This window comes from Rana temporaria, chromosome 3 (assembly GCF_905171775.1).
Source record: "Rana temporaria chromosome 3, aRanTem1.1, whole genome shotgun sequence".
Classification (NCBI taxonomy): Eukaryota; Metazoa; Chordata; class Amphibia; order Anura; family Ranidae; genus Rana; species Rana temporaria.
The window spans coordinates 395,884,020-395,907,077 of NC_053491.1; the positions used below are offsets into that span (position 1 = coordinate 395,884,020).

General features: G+C 42.3%; 1 protein-coding gene across 1 annotated transcript in view; it reads left to right on the forward strand.

Annotated features, from left to right (window-relative positions):
- TACR1 (tachykinin receptor 1) overlaps positions 1-23,058 on the forward strand; it is a 233,630-nt gene that overhangs the window by 109,880 nt on the left and 100,692 nt on the right. Inside the window, exon 2 of the mRNA XM_040345847.1 lies at positions 21,276-21,473. Within this exon, the coding sequence (XP_040201781.1) occupies positions 21,276-21,473 (198 nt within the window). The remainder of the gene's footprint in view (positions 1-21,275; positions 21,474-23,058) is intronic.

A 23,058-nucleotide genomic window follows, 5' to 3' on the forward strand; every position in this document is an offset into this window, starting at 1 on the left:
TCAAGACTTGCTTCCTTATTGGCCAGGAGGAGGATCAGTGTTACAATAGTGAATATTCATTCGCTATCGTAACACACATGGGTGAGCTCGGTTCGCATTCTCTGCACCCACCCTATTAGAGCCTCTGCCTCTAATCAGGTGCTTCAAAAAACACCACCCATGCATCTGACGTCCTGCAAGGGGCTGGATGCATTGAAAGGGGGGGCAGCCCTGTATGCCCTTGATGGACAGGCCGCCCCTGCTGTGATCATATTTATATTTTATATCCTTTGCTTCTTTGTGAGATCTATAAACCTACAAAGGACATAAAAAGATATAGCTAGCTGTTCCTTATGCAGACCTAAACATAATCTAGCCTGAAAGACACACCTCAGCCAGGTGTTTGGATCAAAGACCAAGTGTCAACATAATGCCAATAACCTGTCACTGATGGTGGTGGGTCATATTCTGAATAAGATTAAAATTGGGGAGAACCTCCACTCAGGGCTACCTGCCTAACATATCCTATTTGTGCTGACCTAAGGTGCTAATATGGGACCAACAGTGTGGCCACAAATATAGAACATGACCAAGGTATGTTCCCATAGTTCCCAAACAATCAAAACAAAGTTCCAAGTCTTTTTCTGAATTGCTTTTGTGGATGCCTTGAACCAGGCACTCCAGACGGACGCTCTCACTAGTACAGAACTATGGATAAAACCCATTCAAACACTCCATGCTTTATTAAAAAAATAAAAATAAATCGTACTCAACTTCAAACCTTAGGTTATCAATAAATATCGATTTGTACTCATGACTTGTGTCCTAACTTCTACTAAGCAAATAATTGCTAAACCAAATCTGAATTAAATCAAGACTTTACTGAACCCTGATCAGTCAGCAAAACTCATGGACTCTGTTCCTAAAAGAAATGAAAAAAAGTTGGATCCTTAGGTTACATAACTCATGCCAACACATTTTGATTGCTGCCTCCTAGAATATAGCAACACCACCATACCCCGTAGTTAGCACACTGGAATTGCCTGAATCCCTCAGCCATTCCACCTCTTCCTTATCCTCCTTACATGCCCTCTCTCCATATTAACCCTACTATCCTTTCGTACCTGTCCTTGAGTTACACTGAAAATCGTAGACAGCACTTTGTATCATGTTTTGCATTATTTAGCAATTAGCACCTATTGTGACACTTGTATTGTCCCTGCTTAAAGCGGGAGTTCACCCGAAATTTTTTTTTTAACATTGGATTGATGCTCATTTTGTCAAGGGGAATCGGGTGTTTTTTTTTAAAATCGAAGCAGTACTTACCATTTTAGAGATAGATCTTCTCCAGGTATGGTCTTCGGGACTGGGCGTTCCTATTTGATTGACAGGCTTCCGACAGGCTTCCGACGGTCGCATACATCGCGTCACGAGTAGCCGAAAGAAGCCGAACGTAGGTGCGGCTCTATACAGCGCCTGTGCACCGACGTTCGGCTACTTTCGGAAAATCGTGACGCGATGTATGCGACCGTCGGAAGCCTGTCGGAAGCCTGTCAATCAAATAGGAACGCCCAGTCCCGCAGCCCATACCCGGAAGCGGCGGAGAAGATCGCTCTCTAAAATGGTAAGTACTGCTTCGATTTTAAAAAAAAACACCCGATTCCCCTTGACAAAACGAGCCTCAATCTAATGTTAAAAATTTACTTTTTGGGTGAACCTCCACTTTAAGATCTTCTGTAATATTCATAACTCCTCTTAAAAAAACGATTTTACCAGAGTTGAGAGATTTTAATGGATATACTGTATGTCTTCATCTTGGTAAGATTCCCCTTTTCTTTCTGCGCAGAGGGACAGGAGTTTTAACCTTTCCCCACTCTAACCAAGATAAAAAAAGAAAATGTTCCTGAGATTGTACTTTACGCTCCACTGAACCTCATCGGTTCCTCAGTGTATGTACCCTAGATTGAAATTAGGAGGTATTTAAAACTTGTAACATGATTTGGTGTTTGAAGCTAATGACTAGTATAACTTTCATTGAGTTTTAGTCTTTTACTGTTCTCCTTAATCCGATCATATCTCATGCTTTATTTTAATGCATATAGGACATTTTTAATTTAATACTATCAAACAAGACTCCTCAAACTGTTAAAGGAAAGGATATAATGCTGCGGAAAATTTCTTCCTTTGAATGATCAGATTCTATCATGTCTGATGTTATCTTACCATTTGTATTCATAAATATAGTCATGCTCTTGCATTTTTATCCATTTTTGTGAGTAAGAATGATTATCTATTTTTTTCCACTATTTCAACATGGACCCTCAGAAGCATGTGCCTGGAGGGAAATGCTTGGATTAAGCTTGCCACATGGGATGCCGCTGTAAGCTCTTGAAAATCTATGTGAGCATTTCATGGTAAACTGTTGTTAACTGTGTCTACAATTTCCATAGGTAGTTAGGGAATTCAAGCATATCCTATTGGAGGCTATTCCAAAGGCCTTTACTGGCACAGAGGACCAAGGTAGCTTATACTGTAGATACTACTTTCAGAGTAGTAATACTGCTATTACTGTACTGGCAAGCTTTCTACATATAAGATAGGACTGTGTTGAATGTAAATGCCTGAAACATGTATCAGAGCGAGCAAAGTAGTTCAGATTTGTAAGATAGACACAGTAATGTTCCACATCATGCAACCAAAGCTGCAGTCCATTCAATTTTTTTTCAATCAGACAAAACAAACATAAAAAAAACAAATTGACCAAGAGGAAGCCAAAAGGTCTGCAGAAGACGTGGTTCACTTTGCTTTAACCTTGAAAAATGTGCTTCCTTAAAGCGGATTTCCGGCCACAATTTCACTTTTTAAATATAAATACCCCTGTAATACACAAGCTTAATGTATTCTAGTAAAGTTAGTCTGTAAACTAAGGTCCGTTTTGTTGTTACAGCATTTAGACACTTTATAAAATAGAAATTGACTGGGGCCATCTTAAGTGTGGGCATCATGAAGCAAGACTGTATGACTTCCTGGATTTCAGCCTTGCAGATCTTGCACATGCTCAGTGTAATAGGTTTCAGATCAGGTTTTAGCACCTGTACTGTCCAAGTCACATGATTCTTCGAGACTGGGGAGTGCACAGACTCCTGAAAGTTACACCCACTACATTCCCAGGAGTCTGTGCGGTGTAGGTTAGGAAGTTTAAGCACCTAGGTGCAGGAAGAGGGAAGATTAACTATTCTGCCTAGCAACAACACTTTGAAGGCATCTAAAAAAAAAAAAAATGTTCTTAAAGGACTAATGACATTTTTTTAAACCTACTGATGTAATGTTATATTTATGGGTGGAACTCCACTTTAAAGTAGAACTATAGGCACAACTTTTTTTTTTCATTTCGGATAGAATAAGGGAGGGTTATAACCCATGTCAGATTTGTTTTGCCATCTGTGTCCCATTGTGGAGATTTACCTTCACTTTCTGTTCCATAGCCAAACAGGAAGTGAGAGAAAATCTATGGAAATTAAGGGAATTCCTTGGGGACCCCCAACTCACCAAAACAAGTGTCCCCAAATTGGAAGATTTCTCCTCTATTACTTTTCTGGGGACGACCCAAAATGTGGGATTTTTTTTTACTTTCACTTTCAATGATATTGGTAAACAGGACAAATAGAAAGGGTGAATCTCATTAACGGGGCATAGACGACAATAAAAACCGTCAAGCGTTGTAACTTTTAAACATTTTTCATTCTATCCAAAACCAAGAAAAAAGTATTACTGTTAGTTATACTTTAAATACCCATAGCGAGCCTCTGGGACAGAGATGGTGTTCTCCTCCCACCCCCCCCCTTTTTATTTTTGCCTCCTTATCCCTCCTTTTTCTCTTACCTTTCCATCATTCTCTTCTGACCCTCTCCACCTCAGTACTACCTTTTTCCCCATAAATAAGAGCAGTACCTTGTTTTGATCCCATGGACTGCTCTTTCTAGCTCCAGGGCCCCCAGTTGAAGGGCCTTTTTTGGAAACAAAGCACATCGCATTCCCTGGCAGAACTCTGATAATTGATCATCTAACAATTCAATGTTGCTTGGACTGACTGTCTTTCATTTACATACTTACATCATCCGTGCTTTTGCATAGTATTTTTGGCTATATACCGTATATACTCGAGTATAAGCTGACCCGAATATAAGCCGAGGCACCTAATTTTACTACAGAAAACTGAGAAAACGTATTGACTCGAGTATAAGCCTAGGGTGTCCATCTGCATACCTCACTGTACCTCACTTTGCCTCACTGTGTCCATGTGCATACCTCACTGTGTCCATGCCTCACTGTGTCCGTGCCTCACTGTCTCCATGCCTCACTGTACCCATGCCTCACTGTGTCCATGCCTCACTGTGCCCATGCCTCACTCCGCCCATGCCTCACTCCGCCCATGCCTCACTGTGCCCATGCCTCACTGTGTCCATGACTAGACTGACGTTTAACATGGAAGTCTATGGAAGAGGTTCTCGGCTGTAGGTCCCCCAGACAACAATCTTTGCACACTTGTAGAGGAGAAATGGGGCTACATGTGTGCCAAATTTCGGGTCCAGGGGACCTACTACCGGTCGGTACCGGGTCCCCAAAGTCACTAGAGAAATGACCGTTTAACATGGGAGTCTATGGAAGGGGTGCCTGGCTTTGAAAAATTGGTGCTCCCCGGCTGTAGGTCCCCCGGACAACAAACTTTGCACACTTGTAGGGTCCAGGGGACCTTACGGCCGGCCGGTTCCGGGTCCCCAAAGTCCAAGAAATCAGGCACAAAAAGGTGACTCGAGTATAAGCCAAGGGGGGAATTTTCAGCACAAAAAAACGTGGCTTATTCTCGACTATATATGGTAAGTGTTTACTTTTCTTATAATTTCTAATGAAATTCAAGGCTCCTTGCACACTATAAGCTAAAGAAAAATGCCTGAAAAACGCTGGGAAAAAATGCTCATATTAGCATTTTTGTGCCAGCTTTAATAGCATTGTCTTGGCAAACAGATAATCCTTTAAAGTAGTGGTTCTCAACCTGGGGGTCAAATGATGATTTGCCAGGGGTCACCAAATCCTGGGCTGTTCCTGAAGCCTGCACTGTTCTCCCAGGAAGGGAGATGATAAGAGGGGAGAAACAAAGAAAAGGGAGCAAAAGGAAAAAAATAGAGAGCAAGAAAGATGGAGGAAAAAAACAAGGAATTAGGATAGAGATAAAAGGGAAAGAAAGGAGAACAAAGAGAAAGAGTGGTACATCCTAAAATGTACCATAAGGTGTTTTAATACTGTACGAGTGGAAGGCACTCAGGGAGCGCTAAATGTCCGTGGGTTAGGGGCGCAAATTAATTATCTTGCCTTGGGTGCTGCCAACCCACGCTACGAAAATAATTTTACTGTTAGGGGTCCCCACAACTTGGGAAATGTTATCAAGGGGTCACGGCACTAGCAAGGTTGAGAACCACTGCTTTAAAGGGAACCTTGCATTTGAATATAAGCTGTGTTTTTCTGCTAGTCCTCAGCATCCCAAACAAAATCAGCTGCAAAAAAAACTTTAAAAACTTTAAAAATAAAGATGTTCAAAAATAGTCCCCGTTTTGTGCACTTCCTGGTATCCTGCTTTACACAATGGGCTGGGACACATTCTTGCACGATTTCTAGTGCCCAGCTATCCCAGAAAACAGGTGAGGTGCAGTGATTTTTTAAGCTTTTTTATTAACATCCTAATTTTTTTTTTTAAATTGTGTCTAATTTTGTTTGAGGACTGGCAGAAAAACAAATCTTTAAGAGATGCTATCACCTTACCCATTCAAATGTCTTTGCAAATGACCATCCTGATCCCCTGATGCTCATTAATGCTCCATGCTGTTCCTTCCTCTATCACAGCAAGTACTACAATCTCTTGTGTCAGATAGTGATGCTAGGGAAAGCTGTGAAATCCATATGTAAAAGTGCATAAATCCTTCCCCTCTCACAAGTAAAAGCAAAAGGAAATTATGGAGCATCGGTACAGCTTGTAGTTTCATAAAATGCCCAGTGCATTTATCAATCCACATAAATACACCAGTGATAGCTGGTGCTCAATATTTTTTTTTGGGGGGGCGGCAGACTAACTCCCAGCAATGTTGTAGCACACAGAGAGACATTCTCCTTCCGGCCGAACAGAAACTGTGTCCTGAGACACGATTGGCCAAGAAGTCCTAACAATAGGCTCAGGCATGAAAGGGATAAGCTAACTTGGAAAACGTTCTTTGTTGTGAGTTCTGCCTGTCTGCTTGCCATCATCACTTTCCACAACTTCTTGGATTCCCTGCATGCTTTATAGCTTCTCCTCTGCCCTTTACTTTCAATTTCTAAGGACTACATATCCCATGGTACCTTGCGGCCTGCAAGCAATGATTACTGTAGTGACTCTGTCTCCTGAAACTCCTCCTCTAAGCACCTCTGTAGTTTAGAAGGCAGGCTCTGTGAAATGTGCGACAAAGCAGTGCCAACTCAAAGGACATAGTGGCCCAGATTCAGGTACGACTTGCGCGGGAGCAAGTGTGATTTGCGCCGCGCAAGTACGGATTTGCTCCCAGGCAAATTTGCGGGTGACCCAGAAAGCAAGCTAAGCCTGAAATGTGCCATTTTTGCACGGAGGCAGTTTCTCTGCCCCGGCGCAATTAAGGGGCAATTTTGCTCAGGGAGCAACTTGCGCTCTCATGGTTTTCCCTCAGCAAATATGCAAATGAGGAACTGCCACTGATTCATAAACTTGCGCGTGTGAGGCGCATTTTGCTCCCAAAGCGCGCAAGCTGTTTGGCCGGGGCAAATTTGCACTTTATAAAAACAGGGGCAAGTTAGCAACAGATGGCCACAGGTCAGCTGGAGAGCAACTACAGCAGCACCAAGACGGACGAGCTGAACAAGCAGAGCACCCACACTTTCTGGATCTCACATCTGTGTGCCAACATGCCAGGGGCAGCTACAAAATAAAAAAAAGCTCATAATCTGAGCATCAATAAAAAAAAAACTCAAAATCTGAGCATAACCAAAAAACAAGCTCATAATCTGAGCCACCAAAAAAAAAAAAAAAATGGTCATAAATTATTTTTTTCTTTTGGACATCCTTGGCTCAAGGGTGCCCCAGCTCTGGCTCCTCAGACGCCGTGGTGGAGCATGGGGTGGGGATGGAGGGGGGGGGAGCATCAACCCCTACTTCATCTCTCCTGGCAGGTGGTGCCTGCAAGCCCTCCATGGCGTTGGCCAGGCGATTGAGGACGGTGTTGGTCTGTCCCAACATCCTCATCTGCCATGTGGTGGTGATCCTCAACTGCCGTCGGGTAAGTCTCCCCTCCTCCCGCACAGCAGCAGTGTTGGCCTACACCGCACCTGCCAACCTGCTCACCTCCGAAGTTAATAATGCAGTGGCATCCTGCTGTTCAACCAGACAGGTCACAATGGCTGCGCAGTTGCCACTAACATCCTCCAGGGTCTCATTCTGTCGGTCCCCCCGGTCAGCATGGTGGGTGAGGGCCTGCTGGACAGAGGAGGAGGAGGATGCCAGGCTGTCCGCCACCCGCCTCAGGTCTCCCACCATCTCCCCTTTATGGTGGGTCTGCCGGGCCTGCTCCTCCTGCAGACCCTCACGGAGGCTGGAGGGTACACCCCTAGTTTTAGAAAGAGCCTTCCTTGGAGGAGAGGCTGGGGCACGAACTGAGGGAGCAGAAGGGGAGGGGGTCACACAGGAGGGAGTGACACTGGAGGGAGGGACACTGGAGGGGGGGGACACTGGAGGGAGGGACACTGGAGGGAGGGACACTGGAGGGGCTTGCCCTGGAGGGGGATGATGTTATGGTCGGGGGGGTGGTGGGTCGGTCAGGGATGGTGGGATCCTCCTGGAGGGACACTGCTTCCTCCAGATTGAAGATAACGGCCTCCTCCACCACTTCCTCCTCCCTAGATGGACTCTGGCCGATATCATCCTCCACCAACATGCCCAGGATCTGCAGAGGGCCTGACTGTACCCCATGATGTTCTGGGGATGGCGTGGGTCACCCTACAGCCGACGACGGCCCAGCCTCATCATCAACATCTGTGGATGACACAAAAAAAATATGTTGCTGGAGCAACACACTTATCATATGTTCCCTTCTACCCCCTCCCATGATACACAGCAGATATGAGAAACAAAAACGTGTTACATGTTCCCTTCTACCCCCTCATATGTTCACTTCTACCCCCTCCCATGATACACAGCAAATATGAGAAACAAAAACGTGTTGCATGTTCCCTTCTACCCCCTCATATGTTCACTTCTACCCCCTCCCATGATACACAGCAGATATGAGAAACAAAAACTTGTTACATGTTCCCTTCTACCCCCTCATATGTTCACTTCTACCCCCTCCCATGATACACAGCAGATATGAGAAACAAAAAACTTACCAGTCCCCAACAGTGGAGTCATAGCCTGGCAGTCCCTCCACCTGCTCCAGCGCTAGACTCTGAGAGATGACCTCCTCCTCCGGATTGAGTCGCACAGAACAGGCTGGTCCTCCTCCGGTGCCCCTGCTGTGCTTTTTTATGAGGACAATTTTGTCCCGGACGCGACGCCGCATGTCCGTGAACTTTTTCTGCATGTCCATCCAAGTCCGGTCCTCAAAGCCCAGGGCATTGATGTCTAAGGTTATCGCCTCAAATATTGCCCTCCTTTGGGCTACGGTAGTATTTTGGCGTTCAGCGCCATACAGAACAGCAGTATGGCGCGTCAGTGCCTCCAGCATGATCTCCATCTCCGCTGCCACAAAATTAGCCTTCCTCTTTTTTTTTGGGCCGGGAGGTGCCATCTCGCAGAAAAGGGCAAAATTGCCTTGCTCAGGGGGGGGGGGTGGAACAAGCAGGATGTAATTTTGCACAGGACCTGCGCAGGTCTGCCCCTATTTATTTGCTCAGTGCAAGCAGGTGGGCAAAATTTGCCCTGAAAATAGGCGCAAACCACTGCTGAGTGGAAAAAAGATCATTTGCATAGGGCACACCCACTTTCACTTGCGCTGCCTTACGCCCTGATTTTTGCCTTACAAAGGAGCAAGTTAGCAGACAAAAGGAATCCTGAATCAGGTGGCAATCTTTCCAATTTGCCCCAGCGCAGAGCAAATCAGCTGCTCTTCACATGTGCAACTAATGGGCAAATCTACCTGAATCTGGGCCAGTAAGTACATGTCACAGAATTCAAGGATGTAAATGTGCGCGATTTTCACATAGTAAGTTTACAAACTTCAAGATCATTCAGATTAATAGGAGTAGGATAGAAATAATTGAAATGTAATGCACAAATGAATATATCATTTTACATTCTGACCATAGATATGATTAGGTGCAGCATCACTGGGGCTTTCAGTCTCAGCATTGAGACGAAACACTGGGTCCTCTTGGTGATGAGTATCTGAAGAAAGTCAACATAAAACCACCTGCGGGGAAAAGGCGTGCAAGTGAGTGATAATGGGTGTTATTATAGGGAAGGAAATGACAAATCCGCACAAACATAAACATACCCTGTGCTCTGGATGGGTCTTGATATAGTAGCTGCACTGAATATTACAATACTTGACACTCTTTGTTTATGTAGATCCTCTCATGTAACACCCGGGTGCTGTGTATAGGCTGCCATATTTGGTTACTCCTGCTACTTGTTTACAGTGTTCTCCGTCATTTGTTACTGAGGCTTACTGGATTCGACCACACATAATATAAAGCATGGATAATGTAGTGTACTTAAGTGCTGCACGTGTAATGTGACCCTTTTCATTGAATAGTTTTCATAGTGGAATACATTTTATGCACTCCATTCTCCAAATATAATCCATACACTTTCACTACTTAATCACTTGCCTACAGGGCACTTTCACCCCCTTCTTGCCCAGGCCAATTTTCAGCTTTCAGCACTGTTGCATTTTGAATGACAATTGAGCAGTCATGCTACACTGTACCCAAACAAAAGTTTTTTTTGAGAGAGATAAAGCTTTCTTTTTGTCGTATTTAATTACCACTGGGATTTTTTATTTTTTGCTAAACAAAAAAAAAAAAGATAGAAAATTAATACATTTCTGTTATAAAATGTTATAAGTAAGTAATTTTTCTCCTTCACTGAAATTTGCTGATAAGGCAGCACCAATGGACACTGATAGGCTGCACTGATGGGCACTGATGAGGAGACATTGATGAGGCTGTACTGATATGCAGCACTGACGGGCACAGATATAGGGCACTGATAGGCAGCACTGATAGGTGGCACTGACAGACACCACTGATGGGCATTGAAAGGGAGCACTGATGGGCACTGATAGGCAGTACTGCTGGGCACTGATGAAGAGACATTGATGAGACTGCACTGATATCCACTTAAGCCCCGGACCATATTGCTGCCTAAAGACCCAAGGGGTTTTTACAGTTCGGGACTGCGTCGCTTTAACAGACAATTGCGCGGTCGTGCGACGTGGCTCCCAAACAAAACTGGCGTCCTTTTTTCCCCACAAATAGAGCTTTCTTTTGGTGGTATTTGATCACCTCTGCGGTTTTTATTTTTTGCGCTATAAACAAAAATAGAGCGACAATTTTGAAAAAAATGCAATATTTTTTACTTTTTGCTGTAATAAATATCCCCCAAAAACATATATAAAAACATTTTTTTTCCTCAGTTTAGGCCGATACGTATTCTTCTACCTATTTTTAGTAAAAAAAAATCGCAATAAGCGTTTATCGATTGGTTTGCGCAAAATTTATAGTGTTTACAAAATAGGGGATAGTTTTATTGCATTTTTATTAATTTTTTTTTTTTTACTACTAATGGCGGCGATCAGCAATTTTTTTCGTGACTGCGACATTATGGCGGACACTTCGGACAATTTTGACACATTTTTGGGACCATTGTCATTTTCACAGCAAAAAATGCATTTCAATTGCATTCTTTATTGTGAAAATGACAGTTGCAGTTTGGGAGTTAACCACAGGTGGCGCTGTAGGAGTTAGGGTGCACCTAGTGTGTGTTTACAACTGTTTGGGGGTGTGGCTGTAGGAATGACGTCATCGATCGTGTCTTCCCTATAAAGGGAATGACGCGATCGATGCGCCGCCATAGTGAAGGACGGGGAAGCCGTGTTTACACACGGCTCTGCCCGTTCTTCAGCTCCGGGGAGCGATCGCGACGGAGCGGCTATAAACAAATAGCCGCGCCGTGGTCCCGGATCGCTCCCCGAGCGGACCCGACCTCCGCATGTAGCGGGGGGGGTCCCGATCGGACCCCCCACCCGCTAATAGGCGAGGACGTACGTGTACGCCCATGTGCCTGTACGTGCCATATTGTGGACGTATATGTACATGCGGGGGTCGGGAACTGGATATGCAGCACTGATGGGCACAGATATGCAGCACTAATGGGCACTGATAGGCAGTACTGATAGGTGGTACTGACAGACACCACTGATGGGCATTGAAAGGAAGCACTGATGGGAACTGCTAGACAGCACTGATGGACAGTGAAAGGCTGCACTGTTGGGGCTGCACTAATAATCAGGGCACTGATGATCAGTGTAGATGTCCTCTGTGTGGATTGCCGCTTACCGGCTCTCCTCAGCATGCGGAGAGGACTGGCGATAACCACTAAATCCTGTTTACACTGTGATCAGCTGTGATTGGACACAGCTGATTACACCGTGAAGGGCTGCTGCGATTGGCCCTTTACCCCGATCTGTAATCAGCTGTGTCCCGGTGACGCACGGGGAGGCAAGATTCTGGGAGGACGTCAATAGATGCCCTCCTGGAAATGTGCGACCACGCTGTAGACGTCATTCGTCTATAGCGATACAGTCACTATTGGCTGTACACATGCTGTGGAAAAACCTAAACAACATTTTGCTTCTTTCAGCTCTATTAGACCACGTGAGAACCGCACTGCAATCATGAGCACACGATTGTGATGCAATAGTATGGAAATTTTAGGGTTTAATCAGGAGGTGAGAGGGGATCATATGGCCTCCTCAGTGCCTTTCAAACACCTCTAAAAAAAAAAACGAGCATGCATAATTTTTCAGAGAAGTGACAGTGCCTTATACTCTTGTGAATGAGCCCTTACTGTGTTTTTCTTCATACTTGTAACATCCTTAACCACTTCAGCCCCGGAGGATTTGGCTGCCCAATGACCGGGCTATTTTTTGCGATTCGGCACTGACAATTGCGCGGCCGTGCGACGTTGCACCCAATCAAAATTTACGTCCTTTTTTTCCCCACAACAGCTTTCTTTTGGTGGTATTTGATTACCTCTGCGGTTATTATTTTTTGCGAAATGTATTTATTTTGAAAAAAAGCTATATTTTTTAATTTTGCTTTAATAAATATCCCCCAAAAATATATAAAAAAAACTATTTTTTTCTCAGTTTAGGCAGATTATATTTTTTGTAAAAAATAAGTGCAAATTGATTGGTTTGCGCAAAAGTTATAGCGTCTACAAAATAGAGGATAGAATTATGGCATTTTTATTATTATAATTTTTTTTACTGTGTAAATGCCACTGGCAGTGAAGGGGTTAACCACTAGGGGGCAAGGAAGGGGTTAAGTGTGTCCTAGGGAGTGATTCTAACTGTGTGGTGGCTGGGCTTACTGTGACACGACACTAATCGCTTCTCCCGATGGCAGGGAGCAGACGATCAGTGTCCTGTCACTAGGCAGAACAGGGAGATGCCTTGTTTACACAGGCATCCCCTCGTTCTGCCTCTCTGTGACGCGATCGCGGGCCACCGGCGAACATCGAGTTTGCGGGGCCCGCGGGCACGGTCACGGAGAGTGCGGCGGGTGTGCACACGCGCCTCCAGCGGCGCCCACATGCCCGCTGCGTGGCTTCTTAAAGGGGATGTACCTGTACACCCATTTGCCTACCGCTGCCATTCTGCCAATGTTTATCGGCGTGCAGCAGTCGGCAAGTGGTTAATGAGTTGCCGAACAATTTCTTTATCCCTTCAATTTTGTTTGATTGGAATGTACAGCACATTTTAGTTGTGGTCATGTGCATACTAAAAATCCCATAGTCCATCTCGGGATCAAGCAAGAGAGGATGGCTACATACAGTGGGACCATGGAGAATGAACATAGCCACCCTCTAAAAAAAAAAAAGGCATATCGCAGCAGCAAAAAGAAGGAAAAAGGGGGGTTTGGAGGTTGGGAGACAGATGAGAGCAATAGAAGGTACTTTTTGGACTCAAGAATACATACTTACATAGAGTCTAATGCAACTAATATTTTCTAAAACTTAAAGCAAACCTCTTGTCACTTTAAAACTAGTAACCTTGCAGCATACACAAGGAGACCGTAAGCTATTGCTATCCGCAGGTGGATTTACACTTTTTACAGGAAAAGTCAAGATTTGCATATAAATTTAGCTGTCTATATCTCTGGATCTACTGATAACCTTTGCATATAAATGTTATCCATTATGTATTATATACTGACTTTGAATTGCCCAGCTTTATGGCAGGTTTGCATTAAGAACATATGCAAATGAGCTTTTATCCTTAGTTTTGCAGTTTAGGGGTAAAGCTAAATTCCTGTAGATCTTGATGCAAAATGAGAACCAGGACTACAATACATTTAATCGCTAATGAAGGTAAACCTGGTAAGTTTAAGTAGTGTAAGTATAGCCATACATGTGTAGATTTCTTTCTTTAAGCCTCAACAGTGTGGATTGTGGAATCTGCAGTGCCTGCTTTTGTATTCAGAGAGCTGTGGGACCCATGGCAAACTGAATACCTGAAAAGTGACTGCATCTAATTGTTCAGCTGATAATTTTCCACCCGGCTCAGTCGATTTTTTAAATTTTGTATCAAGCCACATGATACTGACAGGGCAACCTGACTTCCACATGGCTGCACTAGGGTCGTTGATTTGAATCCCAACCACAACACTACCTTCACAGAGTTTGCATGTTCTCCCTGTGCCTGCGTGGCTTTCCTCCAGCTACTCCGGTTTCCTTCCACACTCCAAAGACATGCTGGTAGGTCAATTGGGCCCTGTCTAAACTAGCTCTAGTATATGTATATATGAATGTGAGTTAGAAACCTTAGATTGTAATAATAACTAACTGCCCTAAGCTGGACCACTGTATGGACCCCATTGGTGGTCACTATCTCTTCTAAACCTGTTGTTATACCACTAATACAATTTAGATTACATTTTCTAGGCTAATACTCACTGTGACTCCTTTCGTCATCTCTTAATGGAGTGGGGTCTCCAGCTCTAGAGGCAGCCATTTATGTTGAGAATTATGGTTTGTCAAGTACTACGAATGATGATGAATGGAGAGAGTCTAGATGGATGGTACATATTTATGGATGCTAGGCATTATAGAGGAAATCTATTTAATCCAATTTACATAATTACCCACCCTTAATTGAGATGATTGGTGTGAAAGACGTGTCATGCATTTTAATGAATGTTTCATCGCATATCCAATGTATAGCAGTGAACAATTAGTAATCATAAAAGGCAAGGAAAATATATATTGTTATACAACAGTTGTTTCTGCAGCTTATTTTTTACCCCAGGATTAATATACCCTCTTCAATTTATAATTATATGTACAATAAAACTTTTGATTGTGAGCATAATTTGTTCCAGAAACATGCTTCTAATCCAAAGCACTTGCATATCAAAGCAAATTTCCCCATAAGAAATAATGGAAACTCAGATGATTCATTCCACAACCATTTATTCATAAATCCTTTAGTTTATAGTCCATATAAAAAGATTATAGCAATGTGATAGGTTGTATAACCATAAAATGTCCATCCACAAATGGAAAGCCTCCACATTAGAAGCAAAATGCAGCAGGAGCTACAGAGTATAAAAGAGAAGAGAGGCGCCTCTAAGTGTAGCAATATGGTTACATTTAATAAAGGTACACCATTTAGCAACTCACATGGTTGATGATTTTAAATAGGCACATCTAAGTATGCAGGCATCCAGGGGTAAAGCTGTCCACATAGGCCATTCTCCGCCCCGCCATCAAAGTCATCCCTTCCACTCTGCACTCCACAAATGCTTCAAGCCTCGCTTTTAGATCGCTCTACTGCAGGGTAGTCCCAGTCACGATTGCAGACCGACAGCGGTGAGAACAGGCTATGCAGAGGACAGTCTGTGTACAGCTTTACCCTGGAAGCCTGCATACTTAGATGTGCCTCTTTTAATGATCAACCATGTGAGTTGCTAAATGTTGTACCTTCATTAAATCAAACCATATTTCTACACTTTGAGGTGTCTCTCTTCCCTTTTATACTAGGGCCCCGTACACACGATAGAATCCATCCGCAGATAAATCCCAGCAAATGGGTTTCAGCGGATAGATCCTATGGTGTGTACACGCCAGCGGATCTGTTTCCGCGGATATATCTCCCCTGGGATGGATTCCAGCAGATCGAATATTTGCTGACATGCAGAACATATCCATCTGCTGGAGTCCATCCCAACGGATGGATCCGCTGGTCTGTACAAACTCACCGGATCCATCCGTCCGAAGGGATCCCCCGCATGCGTCGTAATGATTCGACGCATGCGTGGAATTCCTTATATGACAGCGTCGCGCACGTCGCCGCGTCATAATCGCGGCGACGGCGCGACACGTCATCGCCAGAGGATTTCGGCGCGGATTTCAATGCGATGGTGTGTACACTCCATCGCATGAAAATCTGCCGAAATCCTCGAGAGGATTTATCCGCGGAAACGGTCCGCTGGACCGTATTCGCGGATAAATTCTCTCGTGTGTACGGGGCCTTAGTTGTGATATGACTTGTATATGAAGTCAAAATTGAATAAATAATTTTGCTTGTCTTGCAAAACGCTCTCAAACCAAGTTTCTCGCAAACCAAGGTTTTACTGTATATGTATAATATGTCATTGAGAGCTTCAAAAGAGGCTGGTAGCAAACTTTAATTTCACTTATAAAGTTTTGTCATAAAGTAACGTTTTTTCTTTCCTTTCACGCGGTTGACCCTTCTTTTCTTTTTCAGTATCATTTAAATATAATAGGCTTTTCATTCCTCCATCAGCCTGTGATTGCCATGTTTGTTCTGATTGTTTTCTGGGAACATATTATTATAAATATCCACTGTCTATGCTGAAATTACAGGGGAGATGATGGGCAGCCCTTTCTTCTTGACAGTGTGACTGTATTGGACTGAAACCCAATCAGCATCTTATAGAAGGCTGTGCCCTTGACTTGCTTTTTGATTTTTATTGGTTTTGCTGGTGATAGAATGTTGAATTTCAAGCCTAAATGCTTAAAAAAATTGCAACAGATTCACTTCTGAATCTAGTGGCATTCTGAACATTAAATAAAGGGTGTAGCAACTGTTAAAAGATTTCTGAGGTACATTATTATTATTATTACTGATTGGCCGATCGCACTTGATGTTTCTGTCTTGTAATCATTATGATAAGTCGAGATTTTTAATGTACTTATTGGTGTGGTGACAACAGGGTAGGGTAGATACGTCATCAGGGTCATCGTTATTTGGAATTTCATTGATGAGAATACTGCTGGGCAGGTTTAGGGGCTTTGATATTCCGAGTTTTAGATCAGTGGAAAATACAGAAAATACCAAAGTCAAAAGCATTGCTGAGGGTCCAATATCAGAGGAAATAGTCGGAACAATAGCAACAGAAATTAACAGTTATATCACAAGTTGGTGGCAAAAATTAACCATGGGGACAACATTGGAAAGTGCCTGGTCTTTGCCAAAACTCTTGATGGTGGAGATGGAGTTGTGCAGCTTGCACTCCCAGGCAGCAGCTCACATCCTAAGTTGGTACTTTTGGTGTTGGGATAGGTACGTTAAAAAAAAGAGATACTTCATCCAGGTCATCAAGTGGGCACCCTCCTTTATTGACATTTCCTTGTAAACAGTTATTTCCTAAACATTACTTTAATACAGTACAATAATTGTGCACATTTGTCCAAGGAAAGCTTTCTTCCTATGTAAGAGAGATCTCAGATCCATTATATGCATAAATAGCATCTTTGTGACTCTTGCACATTTTATTAGCATAAATTAATAGCAAAAAGTATAAGGTAAATTAGGTTTTATTTGCTCCTAGAAAAAAAAAATATTATGTAATCTTACCGATAAACTTGGTAAAGTGCACGTTTATTGTTTTCAATCATATATTTTTTAAATGACCATATTTCCAAATATTCTGTAAATTAGACTTAAAAGTTTTTACAACTTACACAGTTTCTGGTATGTTTAGTTTAAGCCAGCTAAAACCTAAAGTGTTCATAAATTCAAATGTTTAGATAAGCCAGCTAAAACCTAAAGTGTTCACAAATTCTATCACAAAACTTTCCAAATTCAAAAATAGATCTGTAGATCCTTATTAAATTTCATACTTCTGTTAACAGCAGATTGTGGCTGAGACTTGTGAAATGTTGTTGAAGTATTGGCAGTGTCTTTATGGAACATACAAAGTGAGGTACATAAGATGACAGCCAAGTAATGTTCCGTGGAAAAACCTTCCATGTATCATTCTATTTTTACAAGTCCTCACTAGCCAGTACCGGTGTGTTTGCCAAATCACTGCAGGAATTGTACTTTTCTGGATCATGCAGAACGGACTGGTTTAAAGGTGTTCTGTGATAAGTTTTGTAAAATCAAAACATCAAAATTTACTTTTAGCTTTCATCCAATAAAGGATGCCATTTTGAGATCAGATTCGAGAAAACTAAAGGCTGCCAAATGACTTCCTCAGAAGCCTTAGTTACACAAAAAGATTGTGAAATTTGCATCGTATTTATTATTTGTAGAACATCATTGAACTTTAGCTTTGGTTGTTTATATGGATACAATGTCAACTGTATTGGCAAATGATTTATTCAACAAAGAATGCTGATTAAAACATAGTAGCTTTTAGCAACCAGAAATCTTGGCCTATAAAACTGACTACAAAAAACAGCTATGATCTTATTTGCTTTGGGATACTGTACATCCTTCTTTTGTACTGTTATTCATGCTAAACAACTTAAAGCCCAACTCTGGGAGACTTGAAAATTCTGCCTTGCACTGCAGCCCATGCCTGCAGTGCAAGGTTTAACTGCTCATTTAGGTGTAGAAGACATTGAAAAGAAGATTTACTTACCTGATCCTCTGTTCTTCTGTACCGCTTGACTGGTTCTTGTATCGTCCTCTCCCCTATGATCCAGCAGTCTAAAGTCTTGACCGTCATCCATAGTTCTGCATTGGATGTAATGATGCTGAGGTACAGTCCACCGCCAGAGCATGGAGGAGCTCCATCTGCAGGTGGAGCAGAGGATCAGGTAAGTAAAATGCTTTTAATCTCCCCTACAATAAACGAGCAGGTAACCCTTGCAGTGTGGGTGCAGCACCACTGCAAGGAGGTATTTTCAGACTTCCTTCTAAAGTTATCTAAAGTACAATGGTGATGTGTGAAGAACCCAATCAGGTTTCACTTTGCATAGAAGATTATGCTTGGTTACTATGCAAAAAAAGAATTCCCCTAAGTGGACTTTAAGAGCATAGATCTAGAAAAAATTTTTGGCACACTATGGTGTTAGTAATGAAAAATGATTTACTTATATCAACAAAATTTAAAAACAGAAATTGGAATGTATACAAATCTGTATGTACAACATAGTTCAAGTTGGATGTCAGGACTGTGTGCTCTCCAAGACTCAAAGCTCAAGGCCTATTTGCCCTCTTATGGGCCCCAGTGCCTCTGTACCTACCCTCCCGACAGGCTGGGCAATTTTGCCCTCACAGGTCTCACGAGTTATTCCTCAACAGAAAAAACTGCTCTTACCATCTACACTGAGGCACACTCCTTCCTTTCTCTATATTGGTTTTAATCATAAATATGATACTTTGAATGATTTTCTGTTAACACCAATGAAGCATATATAGGTCTATGTCTTCTAAAACACACCCCTGAAGAACAAGTCGTTTACTTTGAAACGCGTCGGGTGACAGACGACATCTGCTCTCATGCACGATCATTGATGTTGTACATACAGATTTGTATACATTCCAATTTCTTTTTTTTAAATTTTGTTGTTATAAATAAATCCTTTTTCATTACTAACACCATAGTGTGCCAAACAATTTTTCTAGATCAATGCTCTTAAAGTCCACTTAGGGGAATTCCTTTTTTGCAATTTATATTGGATGTGGCATTAGATCTAGTAGAACACACTCACCGACCATTACTTTCTTTATGCCTGGTTACTATGGGTTACTACATGTTGTATGTCCACATTATCAACACTCTTTGCATTATTTTACTGAATAAACCCAAGTGTCCATCCAGAACTCGTCTTTAGTCCATACAAGTGTCATAGTGCACTTGGGGGAGGCAGCGAACCTAGCACTGTCTGTATGGCTTTCTGTGAGACCCATTTTGGCAATTCTTCACAATTTGCTCCACGTATAACGTCCAAGAAAGAGTTAATGCTATCCAGAAAGGATTGTAATCAGGTAAAGTCATAAAGTCATATCCTATTTACCTGGATCTGAGTTCTATGTAATCTACTGTAGTCAGATTATAGCGTGTTTCTGATTTGTGGGGTGGATTGGTCTGTTTTCCAGGACTTATGGGGTGTAATTTATGCTCCCTCTTCTTTATGGCTTTATGTACCCCCACTGATATTCAAACTCACAAGGAAGTTTTGGATTTGATTGCTTTCTTTGAGGAGCTTCTTATTAAAATACAGAAATACATATACTGTAGATGCAGCTCTGTAGTTAAATGTATTTTTGTAATCAAAGCAGTGTAAGTACCTAAATTTGACTTGATTTTACCCTTTTGCAATCAACTGTACATCAGTTCAGACTGGAAAAGGAAGAAGTAACACAAGGAGCCAATTGGCTGTGCTGCAGTACTCATGAACTAACAAGGAACATACTAATAGGAGGAGGGAGCAGAGTCACAGAGAGATGAGTTCAAAAGTCAAAAGCTTGGGAGTGTTTTTAATAAAGTATATGCATAGCCAAAACCTTTTTTTTTTTGGTTGTTATGAATAGAGTGGGGAAGGATTAAAAGGCCTGCCAGATTATTATTTTGCTTTCGTTATGTCACTGAGGTATTTTTCCTTTACTTTCTGTCTTAGAGACACACCAGAAAGTTAGAGGAAATCTCCCAAAGTGTGAGAAATGCCCCTCTTAGATGGTTGTTCCCAAAAAAGGTGTCCCCTTTAGAAGATTTCTCCACACCTCCTAGTGACAACTCTAAAGCCTCGTACACACGGCCGAGGAACTCGACGTGCCAAACACATCGAGTTCCTCGGCCAGTTCAGCCCTGAAGCCGCCGAGGAGCTCGGCGGGGCGAGAGCTCCCATAGAACAACGAGGAAATAGAGAACATGTTCTCTATTTCCTCGTCGAGCTCCTCGTCGGCTTCCTCGGCTGAAAGTGTACACACGACCAGTTTCCTCGGCAGAATTCAGCCAGAAACTCGGTCGGAAGCTGAATTCTGCCGAGGAAACTGGTCGTGTGTACGGGGCCTGAGATTTTGGATTTCCCTTTTTTTCTGTATTGGGGGCGATGGTCATCAGCACAAATAGAGAAGATGAATCTCCCCAATGGTGACTCAGACAACAATAAGTAATTCACAGAGGCTACACACACACACACACACACACTCAAAACAAAAAGGTTTTGTCTAGAGATACACTTTAAAGGTAACAGTGAAAAATGATGTCTCCTGTCCTTCCAGACAGGACTGCACTATGTGGCAGAGCTTTGTAAATCTTGGGACTGGGTGGACAGAAATACAATTTATTAGAACAACCAGTCAATAATCTCAGTGCTACAAGGACTACTTGTTCAAGGCTTGTAGGTTAGGGGTATGAAAAATAATGCCCCCCCAGGAGCTGGGCTATAAGCAGGAAGCCAGGTTAATTCACTGGCATCATTGTGACAGTCTGATTACTGCTCAACCTCGTCAAATGGCATTGCACGTCTGCTGTATCTGGATTATAGTCCAATGTAAACATGATTCAACATAACAATTTCCTATAGACAGTTCTGCTGATTGCACACCTGCTCAGTCGAGCCAAGAAAGAAAACTTTCTAATTTGTTAAGAGATACGGTAACGGTAAGGTACATATTAGCACACATGCTGTGAAGTGTGTCTGTTGCAGATGTGAATTCGAGATCAGCAATCTGTTCCTTTTTGACTTCAGCAAAGAAAACCAATAATAATTGTGTTTAATGATTGTTTTACTTACATGATTGTTTGTTTCTTTACAGGTATATGGCCATCATCCACCCCCTAAAACCAAGATTATCTGCCACTGCCACCAAGATAGTTATCTGTGTGATCTGGAGCTTCTCCTTCTGTATGGCATTTCCTATGGGGTACTACGCAGATGTCTACCCTATGGAGGGAGGAGACATCTGCTATCTTAACTGGCCCGATTCTGAGGGGAACAGAAAGTATGAACAAGTGTGAGTATACATGTTATTCTGGAAATTGTGTTTAATTCCTATTCAATTTTTGTCATTTTAATACTTTGTATTTTATGATCATTCTGATATACTGGGGTTTGTAAAGTTTACTCAGATTTTCCTGAAATATCTTGGTTACCTGGGGTCGAATGCCAATTTCAGGAGAGACGGTCTTTTCTACCATTATAAGGTCAGAAATGCTCCAATGAAATCTGAATCTTGAGTTTTAAAATGCAGATGAACATTGAAGACAGGGAACTATTGGGGTCAAGTGATAACTATGGCAGATTAATACTGAAAATACATCTTCATCTAGTAAAAAATATGGTTCCCCATTCCCAAGCAAATGTAAGAGCAAGCTTTAGTTCAATTATGTGTTCATTCAAAAGTCATTATACCTCTTACAAAAGCTGCTTTTATAATTACCTTGAATATTTTATATGAACTTTATTTAATTCCATCCACATCAGAAATCAAGATGGAAATGGGAGTGCTAACTCTTTAAGCCAGGGATGTCCAACCTTTTAAGCTTCCTGGGCCACATTAGAAGAAGAGGAATTTTCTTGGGCCACACATAAAATACACTAACAATATACTTTCTATACAAAAGTGAGCCTGATTTTTCACTTTCCAGCTATAGTAAATAAACCCCATTGTGTACTTAAAAGTGGGGTATGCCTGTAGATAGCTGATGAGCAGAAAAAGTTGGACAGATCAGTAGTTAACGATCACTGATAAAGATAATTGAGTAACAAAATTTCATTTTTTTTTATAAATAAAGAGAACAACATAAAACTAATTCAATATGAGACACTGTTTTTGATAAACAAACACACCAATATCTGGTCTGATAGATGTAGTAGCAATTCTCAATGAATTCTCAAGGTGCTCATCAGATATTTTGGTTGTAATTTTGCCCTTCGTGTGCTTGAAAACAGTTGCTCACAGATATAGGTGCTGCTGAAAACTGATGACATTAATAAGAAATGATTGTGAAGAGTGTGAGATTTTTCTTTGGGAAGATAAAAACTATAACAGTCCAGTAAAGAGACATTGTCAAATTTTGCCTTGATGACATAATGTATGATGAAACTAGTAGGGCAGAGTTTATGTCCAGCGATACCACGCTACTCCAATCTGCAGATTTTTATGTGAGAACCTTTTTATCCATTTGTTACACTGTATTGGACCTGTGGTCACTTTTAATGCCATTTTTTCAATAAAACCACCCTGGTTTTACGCTATGTGGCGACTTTTTGCCTTTTTACATAAATCTATATGAGAAAGAGTGATTAACCATCACCAACGGCCGTGGCGCTACCCTACACTACCAGCTACCTCAAGTGGATGGTTCCCTACTGTGCATGCGTGAGTCACGCTGATGTCTTCTGGGACCTGTGTGTCTCCCAGAAGACAGCGGGGGGGACGGAGGAGGGGCCAGACATGGTGTAGATTGCTGCGGATTCTGTGGCGATCTTTCGGCAGGAGGTGGGAGCAAATACCTGGATTACACAGGAAGGGGGGTGGGGAGAACTGGATAAGCAGAATTTCCATTTTTGGGTGGAACTCCACATTGACAAGAAAT